Source organism: Mirounga leonina, unplaced genomic scaffold (genome assembly GCF_011800145.1).
Source record: "Mirounga leonina isolate KUSES-001 unplaced genomic scaffold, KU_Mleo_1.0 Mir_413, whole genome shotgun sequence".
Taxonomy (NCBI): Eukaryota; Metazoa; Chordata; class Mammalia; order Carnivora; family Phocidae; genus Mirounga; species Mirounga leonina.
In genome coordinates this window covers 811,851-827,353 of record NW_023270734.1, presented here as the reverse complement: position 1 = coordinate 827,353, position 15,503 = coordinate 811,851, and the positions used below count along the sequence as shown (strand labels likewise).

Below are 15,503 nucleotides of genomic sequence, written 5' to 3'. Positions count from 1 at the left end.
AATTTTTTCTATGCACAGTCATGGGTTTTGTATTATGCTTATAATAGCCCTTCTTATTCCAAGACTGTAAAAGGATTTGCCTGTATTTTCTTCTATTACTTTTATGATTCCTTTTTCTGTAATTAAAATCTCCAATTCATGTAAATTTCATTTTGGTTAAAATTGTGAGGTGGAATCTGATTAGTAAGACTACCATAAGTCTGAGGGATCTATTTCTGGATTCTATTTAAGTCCATTAATTTTCTGCCTATCCCTGTACTAGTACAAGTCTGTTTCCATTTCTATAGCTTCAAGATACATTTTTTGTCTGGCATGGCTAGTCCTTGTTCTCCTACCACCACAATTACTATCTTTCTCTGAATTTTCTTGAATATTTTTGTGTTTCTTTTTCTAGAAAGTAATAATACTAACAATGTGTATTGAGCACTTACGTGCAGTACTACATTAAGTTTTTTGCATATATAATTATTTTTATCACTGTGACAGTCCTATTAGGGACGTTATCCCCACCTTAGAAATGAAGAAACTGAGGCATGAGAAGATTAAGAAACATGCCCAAGGTGACATGGATAGTCAGTGGTGAAGCTGTGGTTTGAGTCAGACAGGTTCATTCCAGAGATTGTGTTCCTACCTCTCCTTGTAAATGTTAGAATCATTTGGCCTAAATCACTTAGATTTAGAATCTAAAATATCATGCTAACATTTGGATCAGAATTGTATTGAATTTATACATAATTTTAGGTAGAATTGACATCTTTATAATATGAAATCATTCTATCCAAATACAAGGTATGTCTTTTCATTTATTCAAATCTTCTTTTTTGTTTTTATTTCAATTCCAGTTAGTTAACATACAGTGTAATATTAGTTTCAGGTGTACAATATAGTGATTCAACACTTCCATATAACACCTGGTGCTCATCACAGCAAGTGCAGTCCTGGATTGCCATCACCTATTTCACCCATCCCCCTACCCCCGCCCCTCTGGTAACCATCACATTGTTCTCTATAATTAAGAGTCTGTTTCTTGGTTTGCCTCTTTTTTACCCCTTTGCTTGTTTGTTTTGTTTCTTAAATCCCACATATGAGTGAAATCATACGGTATTTGTCTTTCTCTGACTGACTTATGTCACTTAGCATAATACTCTCTAGCTCCATCCACATCATTGCCAATGACAAGATTTCATCCTTTTTTATGGCCAAGTAATACTCCATTGTTTGTTTGTGTGTGTGTGTGTGTGTGTGTATACACACACACACATCTTCTTTATCCATTCATCAGTCGATGGACACTTGGACTATTTCTATAATTTGGCTATTGTAGATAATGCTGCTATAAACAGCAGGGTGCATGTATCCCTTTGAATTTTTATAACTCTCAAGAGAATGCTAAAATCTTCTTTATATAGGTCCTTGTTTTTTGTTTTGTTTTTGGTTTTTGGGTTTTTTTTTTTTTTTTTGGCCTTCATGGGTTATCTTTTGATAGAGTTGATAGAGATTGAGTTTTTCTTCTGTTATGTTTTTAGCATGTTATTGTTTATTGGAAAGCTACTGATTTTTTCTATTAAATTTGTAATTAGTCATTTACCAAATTTCTAATTGCTAGTAGTTTTTTGCAGTAATTTTTCTTGATTTTTCCAAAAACATCAACATATCCCTTGCAAATAATAATTTTGCTTTCTCTTTTCCACTATTTGTGCTTTTTCCTTTTGTCATTTTTTAAAAATTAGCTTAATGTAATGATGACAGTAAACATCTTTATCTTAGAAATGCCTCTGATACATAATCATTTATCATAATACTGCCTTGTTTTATTTTTATGAAAAAGTATCAGCAAGGAATAGAGAATTTTATCAAATGCCTTTCATGGTCTGTAGAAGTCATATTGTTTATCCTTTACTATGTTAAGATGGTGGACTTATATATTTCCTAATGTTGAATAATGCTTGCTTTACTTAACTTCTAATGTACCACTGGATTTAATATTTTATTTAACATTTTTACATCAGTGAGACTGAGTTTATAAGGGTGTATGTGCATGTGCGTGCACATGCATACAAGTATGCTCTTAGATTTAGTTGACTGTTAGGAAGCTGGCTTCATAGGAAGAATTTAGGCTCTTTACATTTTCCTCTCTTGAAAAAGCAACAGAATTATCAGTCCTTTGAAGATCTGAAGAAATTCACCTGGGAAAACACCTGGCAATTTTTGGGTGGTTAGCTCTTTGATGTCTTCCTAAATTTATTCTATCATCTGTCTACATTTGCCATCTCTTGTATAATTTTATAAATTCTATAAAATAATAGATGTAGTTATAATCATTAATATTTTCCTAGAAAGTTATTTAATCCAAATTTTTTTAGTATGTTATGTTAATCACCATACATTACATCATTAGTTTTTGATGTAGTGTTCCATGATTCATTGTTTGTGTATAACACCCATTGTATTTCATCCAAATTTTTAAATTTATTTGCTTAGATTTGTAGAAAATATTTCTAAAGTAAATCTCTTAAATTCCTTTATAGCTATAATTACTTCTCTGTTTGCATTAATATTGAATCCTTGTACCTCTCAATTTTTTCTAGGATTAAGTGGGCTAGTGATTTATCTATTTTATTGATTCTTCAAAGATCTGGCTTTTGGATTGATTTAAAATTATATGGCTTCTCTGTTTTTTGACTCAATAATTTCTGCATTTGTATTTTTAATTCAGCCTTCACACTTCACTTGGATTTTGTTATCCAGCCTGTATTCTACAAGTAACAGTCCTATAAATTAAAAAGCATCCTTTTTTTTAGATTTTATTTATTTATTTATTTATTTTTTGACAGAGAGAGACATAGCAAGAGCAGGAACACAAGCAGGGGGAGTGGGAGAGGGAGAAGCAGGCTTCCCGCAGAGCAGGGAGCCCGATGTGGGACTCGATCCCAGGACCCTGGGATCATGACCTGAACAGAAGGCAGACGAAAAAGCATCCTTTTTATAAATGTATATTTTCCTATGAAGGAAGTATTACTTACTGATAATTTCATGTGAATTATTTTAGTCTTTAGATACTTTCCTCACACACACAAGGGAACCACCTGTCCCTGGGACTGATTTTAGTTTATCTGCTAAAGAACTTTGCTGTTTAACTGTTTCATCTGTCTCTTTGTGACTTGTACTTATACTGGCTGAAATTAGCTCTCGGAATGAGTGGGAACTTTGATAAGTCAGGGAAAGGAGAGGTAATTTGGGGTGACTCTTGTTGGGGTATATAGACAGAGGACCTGTGGAGAATGGGAAAGAGGACAGAATAAGAACTGAGAGAACAACCAGAGACAAATCCCAAGAATACTTAGTAATGATTATATAATGAGAGAGGGGAGAAAATAAGAACTAGGATTCTGTACATGATAACAACCCTCTCCCCTGCCTTCACCTATCAGTTATCATTCTATGACTAGCTTGTATATGAAGGCATTGAAAACCACCAACCCTTTGCAGGGGTAAATAAATGTCAGAATCACTGACTTCTGGGGCGCCTGGGTAGCTCAGTCAGTTAAGTGTCTGCCTTTGCCTCAGGTGATGATCCTGGGGTCCTGGGATCCAGCCCCACTCAGGCTCCTTGCTCAGTGGGGAGCCTGCTTCTCCCTCTCCCTCTGCCTGCCACTCCCCCTGCTTATATGCTCTCTCTCTCTCTCTCCCTCTCTCTCTGTCAAATAAATAAAATCTTTTTAAAAAAAAATCACTGACTTTCATTGGAGTCAGGTTTTTAAAATTATTTTGAAAATGTAAAAACAGTCTGTGATTATTCAATTTAATAGGCACCCTAGATTTAAAAAGATTTTACCTAGAGAGAGAGATTAAAAAAACTTTCCCCCAGATTTTCTGCACTATTAGTATTTATTTAAACCTAACATGTTCAGAGGTGCCTGGATGGTAAGCGACCAACTGGTGATTTTGGCTTAGGTCATTATCTTGTGGGTTGTGAGATCCAGCTCCGTGTCAGGTTCTGGTGCTCACCCTCATGCTCAGCAGGGAGTCTGCTCCCTCTGCTCTTCCCCACCCCCACCATGTTCACATGCATGCATGCGTGCTCTCTCTCTCTCTCTCTCTCTCAAATAAATAAACCTAACATGTTCATTGTGCTTGGAGCACTCTAAAATCATTATGATGCCTATTTTTAAAAGATATAACTACATAATATACATAGTGCATATTATATTACTTACATGTTACATTAAATATGAATGTTATGTCATAACATTTATTATACAGTAAAATACATATATATTAATATTATCTATAAGTTAAGTCAAAGGCCAGATTAACAAATACTTACAGTATGCCTGGGTATAGTCTTCATGGACACATAAGCTCCTCTTTCCCGGAGTAACATCATTTGCAGAAGTTTTCTCCCCTTAGGATTGTCAGATGACCTCTCTTTTTCATTTTGTGTACTAATTTACCTGTTCTTTGGTTATCACTACAGTTTTGTCATTTTCCTGAATCATCAGTAAACTTAAGTATATTGACTCATCTCTTCACTCAGAAAAAAAGAAGTGTGACCCCACATCCAATTCAACAAGTAATTCTATACCTACTATGTGGAAGGCAGTGTGCCAGGGACTCTTCAGGATAAGAAAAACATGTTAAGTGGTGTTGTTATGGTTTTGTCCCAACTGATGTTAAAGAATAATGGAAATACTTGTTCAGTTTCTCCAAATATTATCTTCATATTTCATAACATTCATACCTAAATTGTGTTGTTCTCAGCATAGTGCTAACGTTATTACTTAATCAAGCTATAATCCATTGCTCTTGAGAACACGACTCAAAATGTATGTTTTTCTGGGTGTTTCTTAAATTATGACACTGGGTTAGTCTGATGGATATGGAGCAATTTGTTAGAAGTACAGTATGTTATTTTGTAAGGATCAGTCTTACATCTTTTTCTAAGAAAGATTTTATCTTTCTTTTCTACCATGCAGATGAGTGTGTGTGTTTGATAGGAATGAGTGAGACATAGCTAAGCATGTATTAATGGCATGATATAAGCAGAACTTCTCCCTCTAGGAAAAAAAAAAAAGCCTTTTTATGCCTGAAAATATGTTGACATGTGGCCTTAGCCTGTGGCTTTCATCAACACATGCCATGGTTATCACCTGATAAGAATCAAAGACCTGCGGGTTAAATATGTCCCCTCCCCCCTTCTCTTCCCCTGTGAAGCCTAACCTGCTATTCAGAGCTATAATAAACAGTGCTTGGCAGGGTTCTTATTTCTAAAGCATTTAGATGATCTTGCTCTTATCTTAGTGACTGAAGTTGAGATTGTGTTGCTCCTTTTTTTAACTAAATTCATCTAATTTATTTAATTCTTTATTATAATTGTACATTACTTAAGAAACAGATGTTTACATGGGAGTTTAATTAGTGCAGTTGATACGTACTACATGCAATCAAGTGCTAAAAATAGCATGTTATGTGAAAGTCTTTCAAAGGTTATTGACTGCAATGATGATATTACCCTATGGTGTACTGTCAGTTATATTATAATGAGATTCTGATGGTTAAAATTTTTTAGTCATTTGAAAATGTTTTAGTAGCATATTGTTAAATATGGAATTCCAGAGCCCCAGAATAGGCTAAACACAAAAATACAAGTTTAAGAATATTTATCATTAATGTAATAATTTTCAATCAGTAGACTTTATATATAAGTAGTTAAAGTGTATGAGCTGTGGAATCAGGCACGTAAGGATTTGAGTCCAGCTCCATAACTTAATAGCTAAATAATCTCAAACAGGTTACTCAGCTACTCTAGTTTTGTTGTGTTGTGTTTCAGTTTTGGGGAAGGGGTTATTTTTTGGTATATAAAAGGGAAATATAACAATACCTACCTCTTAGGAATTGTTCTAAATATTCAGTGGGATGATGATGGTGATGATAAAATAATAATAATAATGGCAGACACTTCTATGATCTTTACTGTGTGCCACACACTGATCTAAGCATAATACATTTTTAAACCATTAGATCCTCACAACCACCTTATCAGTGGATACTGTTATATCTGACATTATATGTTAGCAAGTAATACCAACAAGAACTACCACCAATAAGTCACTGTGTCCTTAACCACATTCTAGTGACAACAGATGCATTGAAATGTTACCATTTCTCTATAGGAATTTCAATTCATATTGTGTATTTTAAATTATATTTAAAGATTTTAAAAACTTTACATTTTCTGTTTTCCTTTATCTTTGTTCTCTTGAAATTCTTTATTTTAATCAAAACTCAGAAACAAGAGGTGATAATCACCTGTTTGTTAAGAATGCATCTCTCTTTAGGTAAACTAAATTTCATTATATTTTTTTTAGCCAAAGGTTTAAAAATATAGAGGCATGGAGATAAATGAGCAGACAGTTAAGATAATGGACATTTTCAATGGCTACTAGAATTTATCAGGGACTGTATTATTATTTATGCTTTTTGTGCTGGGGCTCTATTTTTTAAATTAGCTCTGTAGAGCCACAAAAGAGTAGATCAAGAAACAGAAGCTTGAGTTTCTTCTAAGTTACACTAGTCAATATAAGCAATTTTCACTGCTTTTTCTCTCAGCTAAGTAACTGTGAAGCAGAAGAAAGTAAGAAGACTTGGAAAATAGTTATTGGTCTTTTTTCCATCTTGACCAATAAAATGTGGTGGGTTTTTTGCCGCATATTCAAAACATGATTTGGGAAAATTCCCAAGATAACTATAAAATATATGCAATCTTTGTGGTTTTGGGTATTTGACTTAAAATCTTCCATACCACAATGGCAGCTCATACTGGAGGCCAGAGTCCTAGAAAGTGACAGGTATTCTTGAAGAGTACTTTGGGCTACAGCTGACCCAGGCAGAAAAAAACAGGGTGAAGGACCTCTGGGTAAAAAGAACCTAGTGCAGCTCAGCTTAGAAGAAACTTAGTGAAAACTATGAAGCATGCAAGCAAATATTGGAACCAAAATACATATATGTCTTGAAGACTAATTCTGTAGGGTACTTTTTAAGCCCCAAATACTCTAAATGTAAATGTAGGGTTAGACAACCTATAGCTAACAAAATTGATAATGATAAAATTGAACTACAGTATTACATCATTAAAAAGCAAGAATAGCACCAATATAAAACCGTGGCCAAGTCAAGATACTGAAGAAATCACTAAACCTTCTCTTCACAAAATGGAATTTCAACTATCCATACATGTCCAAGCATGGTGAGAGCTATGGAACAACCTTTGAGAATCATTCCCTTTATCCACACTTAAAATGGCACAATTTACTCTGCTCATTGTGTGTGGCTGGAGTACAAGGAATTCCCCATGTTTCCATTTCTGTCTACTTTCAATAAGTTTTCCCTTTGACTCAGCACTTCCATCTCTACTAGTAAACCTGACATATGTATTTAAGGAGTGGCCAAAGATATACTTATAAGAAAGTTTGTTGTTAATCCTTAAAAAATACTTGGAAACATAAATTTTATCAGTATAGGTTATTGGTTATATTCTATCAGTACAATGAAATGATGTGTAGCCAGTGAGAGGAAATGAGAAAGCTTCACATTTACTGAAAGAGAAAAATTTCTAAGATATGTTATTAAGTGGCAAAAAACTAGGTGGCAAACAGTATAATGTAATCCCATATGTGTGTATTTAAAGATGTATAATACATTTATATAGAGAAATGATAGTAAGTATGATATATATGTATATAAGTTGAGGTCTGCATTATAATTAAATAGGATAAGGTATATAAAATGATTAGTATCATGCCTACCTTGTGCATAGATAAATTAAAATTGCTGTTATTATTATCTTTAAAGAGTGAGTCAAGGAAAGGATATTTCCTGGGAGGGCTTTTACTGATTTTACATGTTTTATATTATCTGATTTTTTTGCACTAAACCTGTATTACCTTTATAGTAACATTAAAAAATAGTTTGCTCTTGGGAAAAGATTTGGGAAAATGTATTCACACTAAAGTATTAATGACACAACAAAACGATATTTTTCTTCCGACACAAGATATTGAAGGATTTCTAATGTGGGCCAAAGGGTAACTCCAGTAGTCTTTTGAACAGAGGGGTCTTCCTAAGGTCTATAAAAGCAGTTTTGGAGATGTTTGCTTATTCATTCTCACTGTGACATATACATCCATACTTCTGATTGTATTTCTTTCTTCCTGCTCTCAGGTGTGTGTGTATTTATATGGGGCGGGGGTATATATGCATATCACATAAACATTTAGGTTATTACCTTCTTTCGAGAATGGTTGGAAATTTTAAGGAAGAAATGAAAAGAATAACTGAAAGTAATTATTGCTTAGTTATCTCAAGGAAGCAAAGATTCCTTTTTCTCCCTTTCAATCTTTGCTTAGCAAATAAGGATCAACTTGCAAATAATTGAGAAGAGGTATTCCAGCGACCATACCCAATGTGGTACTAAATGATTTATCCCAGTAGAGTGATTATTACAAGGACTCTGAAGAAAAAATATTGACTATATGTATTATTTGTTTTCAGCTATTACTCATGATTCTGCAAACTGAGGTCATTCCAAACACTTATTTATCTTCATAATGCTGGTGTTAAATTTTATTGAAATTCATTAAAAATATGGAAAGGATGCCCATTTGAAAACTTCTGGATGTCAGTTATTTTTTCCAAAATGACAGACTTACATACAAACATTACTTAAATCATGCCTTACTTATGTAGAAGTTTGGCTAAATTGATTTGATAGATTCTTTCTAAATTCAGTGTGGGATTAATATGAAATGCATGGACCCAGTTTGTATCTTGAAAATATCTTTCTTGTGGTAAATATGATGAGGTTTTGTTGTCTTATTAGGAGAGATGAACTCTTCTTAATTATAATGCTTTAAAGATTTGAGGCCCTAATTGTGCATAAGCAGTATCATATAGAATACACTCATTATGACTGGAGAGGATATTTAATGTAGTTTAAGAGCACAGAATATAGAACCAACTGCTAGGGTTCAAATCATGGCCCTCCTACTTCTTAGCTATATGATCTTGGACAAGTTACTTACCTTCCTATGTCTTGGTTTCCATTTCTGGTTTCAAGGTTATGAGTAGTAGATGGTAGATAGGTAGTCTATTTCAAAAGGTTGCTATAAGGTAATGAGTTACTATTTATAGAAGACTCGTACTAAGTCCTTTTTAAAATTTCTTTTTACTGAGGTGTAAAAACTGATTTTTACACTAGTTGGTTTTGATTATTTGTTTCTTGTTTGTATTACAGTTACAAATTATAATACTGTGGTAGAAACAAATTCAGATTCAGATGATGAAGACAAACTCCATATTGTGGAAGAAGAAAGTATTACAGATGCAGCAGATTGTGAAGGTGGTGTGCCAGAAGATGACCTGCCAACAGACCAGACAGTGTTACCGGGGAGCAGTGAAAGAGAAGGCAGTGCTAAGAGCTGCTGGGAGGATGATGGTAAGTTTAATTTTTTCATAATATTCTAGTCTCTTGATTCTTTAAAAAATATATATTAACTGTGAAGAGATAAATTTGATGAAAAGTTTGAAATGATCTTTAAACATGTCTATTAATCAATAGAAGGTGTCCCACTTAAACAAAAAGTTTATTGTGAAACAGAATAATAGTCAATCTGATTATTTGTGCAATGCATATAAGATATTGAATTTTAGTGTTTTTTTAACCAGAATCAAGCTTTCCATATACTGTTGATATAACTGAACCTACCTTTAATTTTATATTGTGACTTCTAGAAATGAAGAATCTACTTAGAAACCTACAGATTATATTTTGCTACAGTAAAATTATAACATAACTCAACAAAAATCCCCAAACAGTTAAATCATAGGAGTATTTTTAGTGTTTGAAAGCTTTTTTTTTTTAAAGATTTTATTTATTTATTTATTTATTTATTTATTTATTTATTTATTTATTTAAGAAAGAGAGAGAGAGAGAAACAGCATGAGAGGGGAGAGGGTCAGAGGGAGAAGTAGGCTCCCCGCCGAGTCAGGAGCCCGATGTGGGACTCCATCCCAGGACTCCGGGACCATGACCTGAACCGAAGGCAGTCGCTTAACCAACTGAGCCACCCAGGCGCCCTGTTTGAAAGCTTCTTCCTCCTCCTCCCCCTCCTCATCCTTTCCCCTTCCCTCCCTTCTCCCATATTTCATAATGCTGTGAATTTTCACTCAAGTAAAATTTTTACTTTTACTAATCTCAAGCATGGTTGAGTGGAAGAATTAGTAAAGTCTCTCTACTTACTTACATTGAATATTTAAAATTCTTCCTCATCTGTCAAATGAAGAAATTGGACTATAGTTTTTTCTTCTAGATTGAAAATTCCTCCTCTCTGCTTTTCCTAATAAAACTAATTAAATTATTTAGCCTGTCTTGCCAGGATTTAAACAACAGTGGTGTAAAAACAGAAGAATGTGAAGAAAGCAGGTATTGTGAATTAGAGGGATTGGGGATCAGGAATAGGGGCATCAGCAAAGGCAAAGAGGAGCATGCACAAGTGATCACATTCAAAGTCAGTCAAAGATGAAAGCTCCCCAGCGAGAGTTCAGATTTGGGGAAGTCGGCTAAATAAGGTATCAGAACTCAGTTTAGGCAGTCTGGGGAAATGAGTCAAGTTTGCTGGTCAGAGAATCTAGATACGAAAATGTGGAAGCTTAGATAAAATGTGGAAGCTTAGATAAAATGTGGATCTAATAATAGGCACAGTACAGCAGTAGTTAAGATTTCTATAATAGGACAAATTTATAGCTAACAAAGAACTTTCAAAATCATGTAACTGCCCCCCTCATTTTATAACATTGTTCATTGGTCCATTAAGCAAATTCTGCAGGAATGGAGTTGCAAACTTGAATAAGACTGTCTCTATATTAAAAGTGCTTATAGTTTAGTGAGTGAGAAGGATAAATAAGTCACAAATTCATTACAGTTTGATGTAGGTGTAAATTTAGGATTCTGTGGAAACATTAAGCAGGAAAATCCAAATCAGAGAGAGGAAGAAAAGTCCTAAAAGAATTTCTGAGTGAAACAGTGCGGGTCTTAAATTATAAAGGACCAGTAGAGGTTGATTAGGTAAAGGAGAAGTAAAAGAAGATATTTCCAGCAGAAGAAGCAATATACATGAAGCCATAGAGGCTTGAACAAGTGGTGTTTACAGAAAATGAGATCAGAGAAGTAAACAAGGAAAAGACTATGAAGGGCACTGTGTGCTAAGTCAAGGAATTTGAACTTTTACCTTAGAAGCTGTGAGAACATCATTGATACATACTTTAGAAATAAGTCTGGTAGCAATATGGAAAATGAATTTTGGAGGGAGAGAGTGTACAGACAGGTAGCACCTTCAGTAAAGAAGCTATGAAAATGCAGGCAATGATGAGAGTTTTGGACTAAAGAAATGGCCCTTGGAATGAGAATAAAAGGGAGAGATTTAACAGGAATGTAGGAGGTAGAGTATATAAGATTTGGTTTGTTATTACATGGAAGGTAACAGAAGTAAGGACTGACAATTCACAGGCTTCTAGAAAGTAGAACCCAGAGAAATTAAATTGCTTATTTATTATCACACTTCATTAATAACAGAGCTATTAACTTGTTAAACTATAATACTGAGCTCAGAACTTTTGGGAGCAAGGATTTTCATATATATTTCCTGTCTGGGGCCAGAATTGATCCACTGGTATAGTTAATCCAAAGTGTTAATATGGAAACAAGAAGGTAATGATTTTTCTGGAAAAGGGGGAGATAGGAGAATGAGGGAAATAGGAAAAAGAAAGATGAAAAATCATTGAAGAGGTTCTGTTTCTGAAAATATGTTGGGATAAGTTATTTGAACTGTCTCACTGAAAATAACTAATGATGCTAGATTTAAAAATAAATAAATCTTCTTGAAAGCTTTAAAAGAGCTAACTAGATAATAGACATTAATAGATAAAAATCAAAGTGAGGACAGGAGCCCATATAGGTAAGCAGAGCCCAGCATAGAAGACTCTTTGGCCTTAAGGATATTTGCCTACCCAGAGTAACGTAAGATGTGGTTTTTCAGGCCTCTGAGAAGAAACAAAGCCTGGGACCACCTAAAAGCTTAATAGCAGATCCTCCCCTAGTATGAATTACATCTTAACAATGTGATGAACTATAGTGAACTAAAAGCAAACTCTCTACCATCCCTACCATCCTCAGGAGTTAGCAAACAAAATTGCCTTGGCTAGGGATTGGGGAAATGGAGGACTGTCTCTGCCGAGGAGTAACCACCAGCTGTCTTGGATTGATTTACAATTTAAATTCATATTACTATATGGCCTGATAAGTCTCAAGCCATAACTGAGTTTAAAGTAGAATTGCTGCTAATACTCAGAGACACCAAGAAGAAGCAAATCCATATCTTTTGGAGGAACATACCTTTATCCTAGTGCTATAGAAATCTCCCAAATAACTTAGCAAGAAGAGAGCAACATGAGTGACAATTACCAGGAACAAAAGGAAGCAGAAACTCACCTGTAAAGACTTTAATTAGTAGAGTTATCAGACACAGATTATAAAATGACTGTCATTTTTCAAGAAAAATGAACAGATTTGAAATTACCTGCTCTGAGAGAATAAAATATAACCAACAGATTTTAAGAAGAACCAAATGGAACTTCTAAAAATGAAAAATTAGAATAATAGAAATTCAGATTCAAAGGATGGATTTTAATAACAAAGTAAACAGAATTGAATAAAGAGTTAAAAATTGGACTATAGGGGAAATTACACTAAATACAACTCAGAGAGACAGAGATAGAAAAATACAAAAAACAAGATAAGAAACATGAAGAAAATGAGAAGGTTCAATATATGCCTTAATTCTAGGAGAAGAGAGAATAGGGAGGCAGCAATATTTGAAGAGATAATGGCAGAGATTTTTTTCAGAATTGACGAAGGACACCAGACCACAGACTCAAGAAAACCAACAAATCTCAAGAAGTATAAATAAATCTACCCCCGCTGACATTTTTGTGAAATTGTAGAACAACCAAAACAAAAAGAAAACTCTTAAAAGTAAATCAGAAAAGTGAGATTGGGTTTGAGAGAATGGCGGTTAGACTGACAGCTGAATTTTCAGTAACCACAATGGAAGCCAGACAATAAAAAGATGCCTGCCAATACAGACTTCTGTATTTAGCAAAAATATCTCTTAAGAAAGGAGGTGAAATAAGGTGATGATTTCAGGCAAGTTTGAAAATAAAAAATTTGTTATCAGTAGACCCTTGTTACTAAAGCAAATTTTAAAGAATATATTTTAGGCATGAGGAAAGATATCCTTCATAGAGGATCTGAGATGTAAGAACAGAGAAAATTACAAATACATGGAAAAAATAGACACAATAGGTACATAGTAGTTCCTATGAAAATACTTTAAAAAGTGGATGTGACTAAGTTAATTTCAGATAATATCAACTTTAAGGCTTAAAAGCATTATTATAGACAATAGGATCACTTTATAATAATGAAAGATTAAATTCCCTAATAAAATATTATTATAAATGTGTTTGTACCTAATAACAAGGCTTCAAAAATATAGAAAGAAAAATAGGCAGTCCACAAGGAGAGAAATACAAATCTAGTCATTATAGAAGATTTAACACACCTCGGTTAGTCATTGATAGAATAATCACACAAAACCAAAGAGGATGTAGATTTGAAAATATGCCTAAGGTGTATAAGCAATGTACATAGTAATCGCAAAACATTTTTCAACTATATGGAATATTTATAGAAAGCAGTTTTTAGAGGGAAATTTTGAACCTTAAGTACATATTTTAGTAAAGGTTCTGGCTAAAAGTTAGTGGGCTAACCATCTATTTTAAGAATTTAGAAAAAGAACAGCAAACTGAAAATTTTGAAAGTAAAAACAAAAAAAAATGTAAGATTGAAAATAAACCTACAATACAAAAGGTCAGCATAGGCAAAACTCTGTTCTTTGAAAACTATTGACAAGATTGACCAAGAAAAAAAGAGAGAATATATAAATAGCCAGAAATCAAGAATGAAAGAGGATGGGATGCTTGGGTGGCTCAGGCGGTTAAGCGTCTGCCTTCGGCTTAAGTCATGATCCGGGGTCCTGGGATCAAGCCCCACATCGGGCTCCTTGCTCAGCGGGGAGTCTGCTTCTCCCTCTCCCCCTCCCCCCGCTTGTGTTCCCTCTCTTGCTGCTGCTTCTCCCTCTGCCTGTGGCTCCCCCTGCTTGTGTGGTCTTTCTGTCTCTTTGACAAATAAGTAAATAAAATCTTTAAAAAAAAAAGAATGAAAGAGGACATAACAAGATACTACAGACATTGACAAGGTAAAAGAAAGTATTGTGAACAACTGCATTCCCATAAATTTGAAAGTATGAACAAGATATTAGAAATTATTAACCAAAACTGGCTGGGGAATAATTGGAAAACATGAATGGTTCTAAAACCTCTAAAGAAATTGAAATGATGGGGGCACCTGGGTGGCTCAGTCGTTAAGCGTCTGCCTTCGGCTCAGGTCATGATCCTAGGGTCCTGGGATCGAGCCCCGCATCGGCCTCCCTGCTCCGCGGGAAGCCTGCTTCTCCCTCTCCCACTCCCCCTGCTTGTGTTCCCTCTCTCGCTGTGTCTCTCTCTGTCAAATAAAGAAATAAAATCTTAAAAAAAAAAAAAAGAAAGAAATTGAAATGATGGTCAAAAATATTCCCATAAAGAGGTAGTGAAGATATGGAACAACTGAAACTCTTGTACATTGCTCATTTTAAGTGATATGTCACTCTGGAAAACAGTTTGGCAGTTTATCATAAAATTAAATATAAACTATATGACCCAATTGTCCCTCTCCTGGGTATTTTTCCTAGGAAAATCAAAACTTAGGTTTACCCAAAAACTTGTACACTAACACAAAGAAGCTCTGTTCATAATTGCCAAAAACTGGAAATAACTCATTGTCCTTCAACAGGTGAAAGGATAAGGAAACTATAGTACATCCATATAGTGGTCTACTACTTAGCAGTAAAAATGAACAAACTATTAATATAAGCAACAAGTTGGATGAATCTCAGAGTCATTATGCTGAGTGAAAGAAGCCAGTCTCAAAAGGTTACCCATATTTATGATTTCATATATATGACATTTTCAAAAAGACAAAGTATACATTAGGTGATAAATCAGTGGCTGCCGGGGGCTGGAGCTAGGGAGAGTGTGACTCTAAAGGGATAGCATTAGGGAGTTTTGGGGGGTGATGGAACTGCTCTGTGTCCTGATTTTGGTGGTGGTTATATGAATCTGTACATGTGTTAAAATTCAAAGAACCAGGGGCGCCTGGGTGGCTCAGTCGTTAAGCGTCTGCCTTCGGCTCAGGTCATGATCCCAGGGTCCTGGGATCGAGCCCCACATCGGGCTCCCTGTTCCGCGGGAAGCCTGCTTCTCCCTCTCCCACTCCCCCGCTTGTGTTCCCT

The 15,503-nt window shown here is 34.6% G+C and overlaps 1 protein-coding gene across 8 annotated transcripts in view; it reads left to right on the top strand.

Annotated features, from left to right (window-relative positions):
- ZEB1 (zinc finger E-box binding homeobox 1) overlaps window positions 1–15,503 on the top strand; it is a 149,824-nt gene that overhangs the window by 79,171 nt on the left and 55,150 nt on the right. For all 8 annotated transcript variants that reach the window (XM_034987185.1, XM_034987178.1, XM_034987179.1 and 5 more), the window contains one exon: window positions 9,293–9,493. Coding sequence is in view for 6 of the 8 variants with exons in the window: in XM_034987178.1 (XP_034843069.1) it covers window positions 9,293–9,493 (201 nt within the window). In the remaining 2 variants the exon portion in view is untranslated. The remainder of the gene's footprint in view (window positions 1–9,292; window positions 9,494–15,503) is intronic.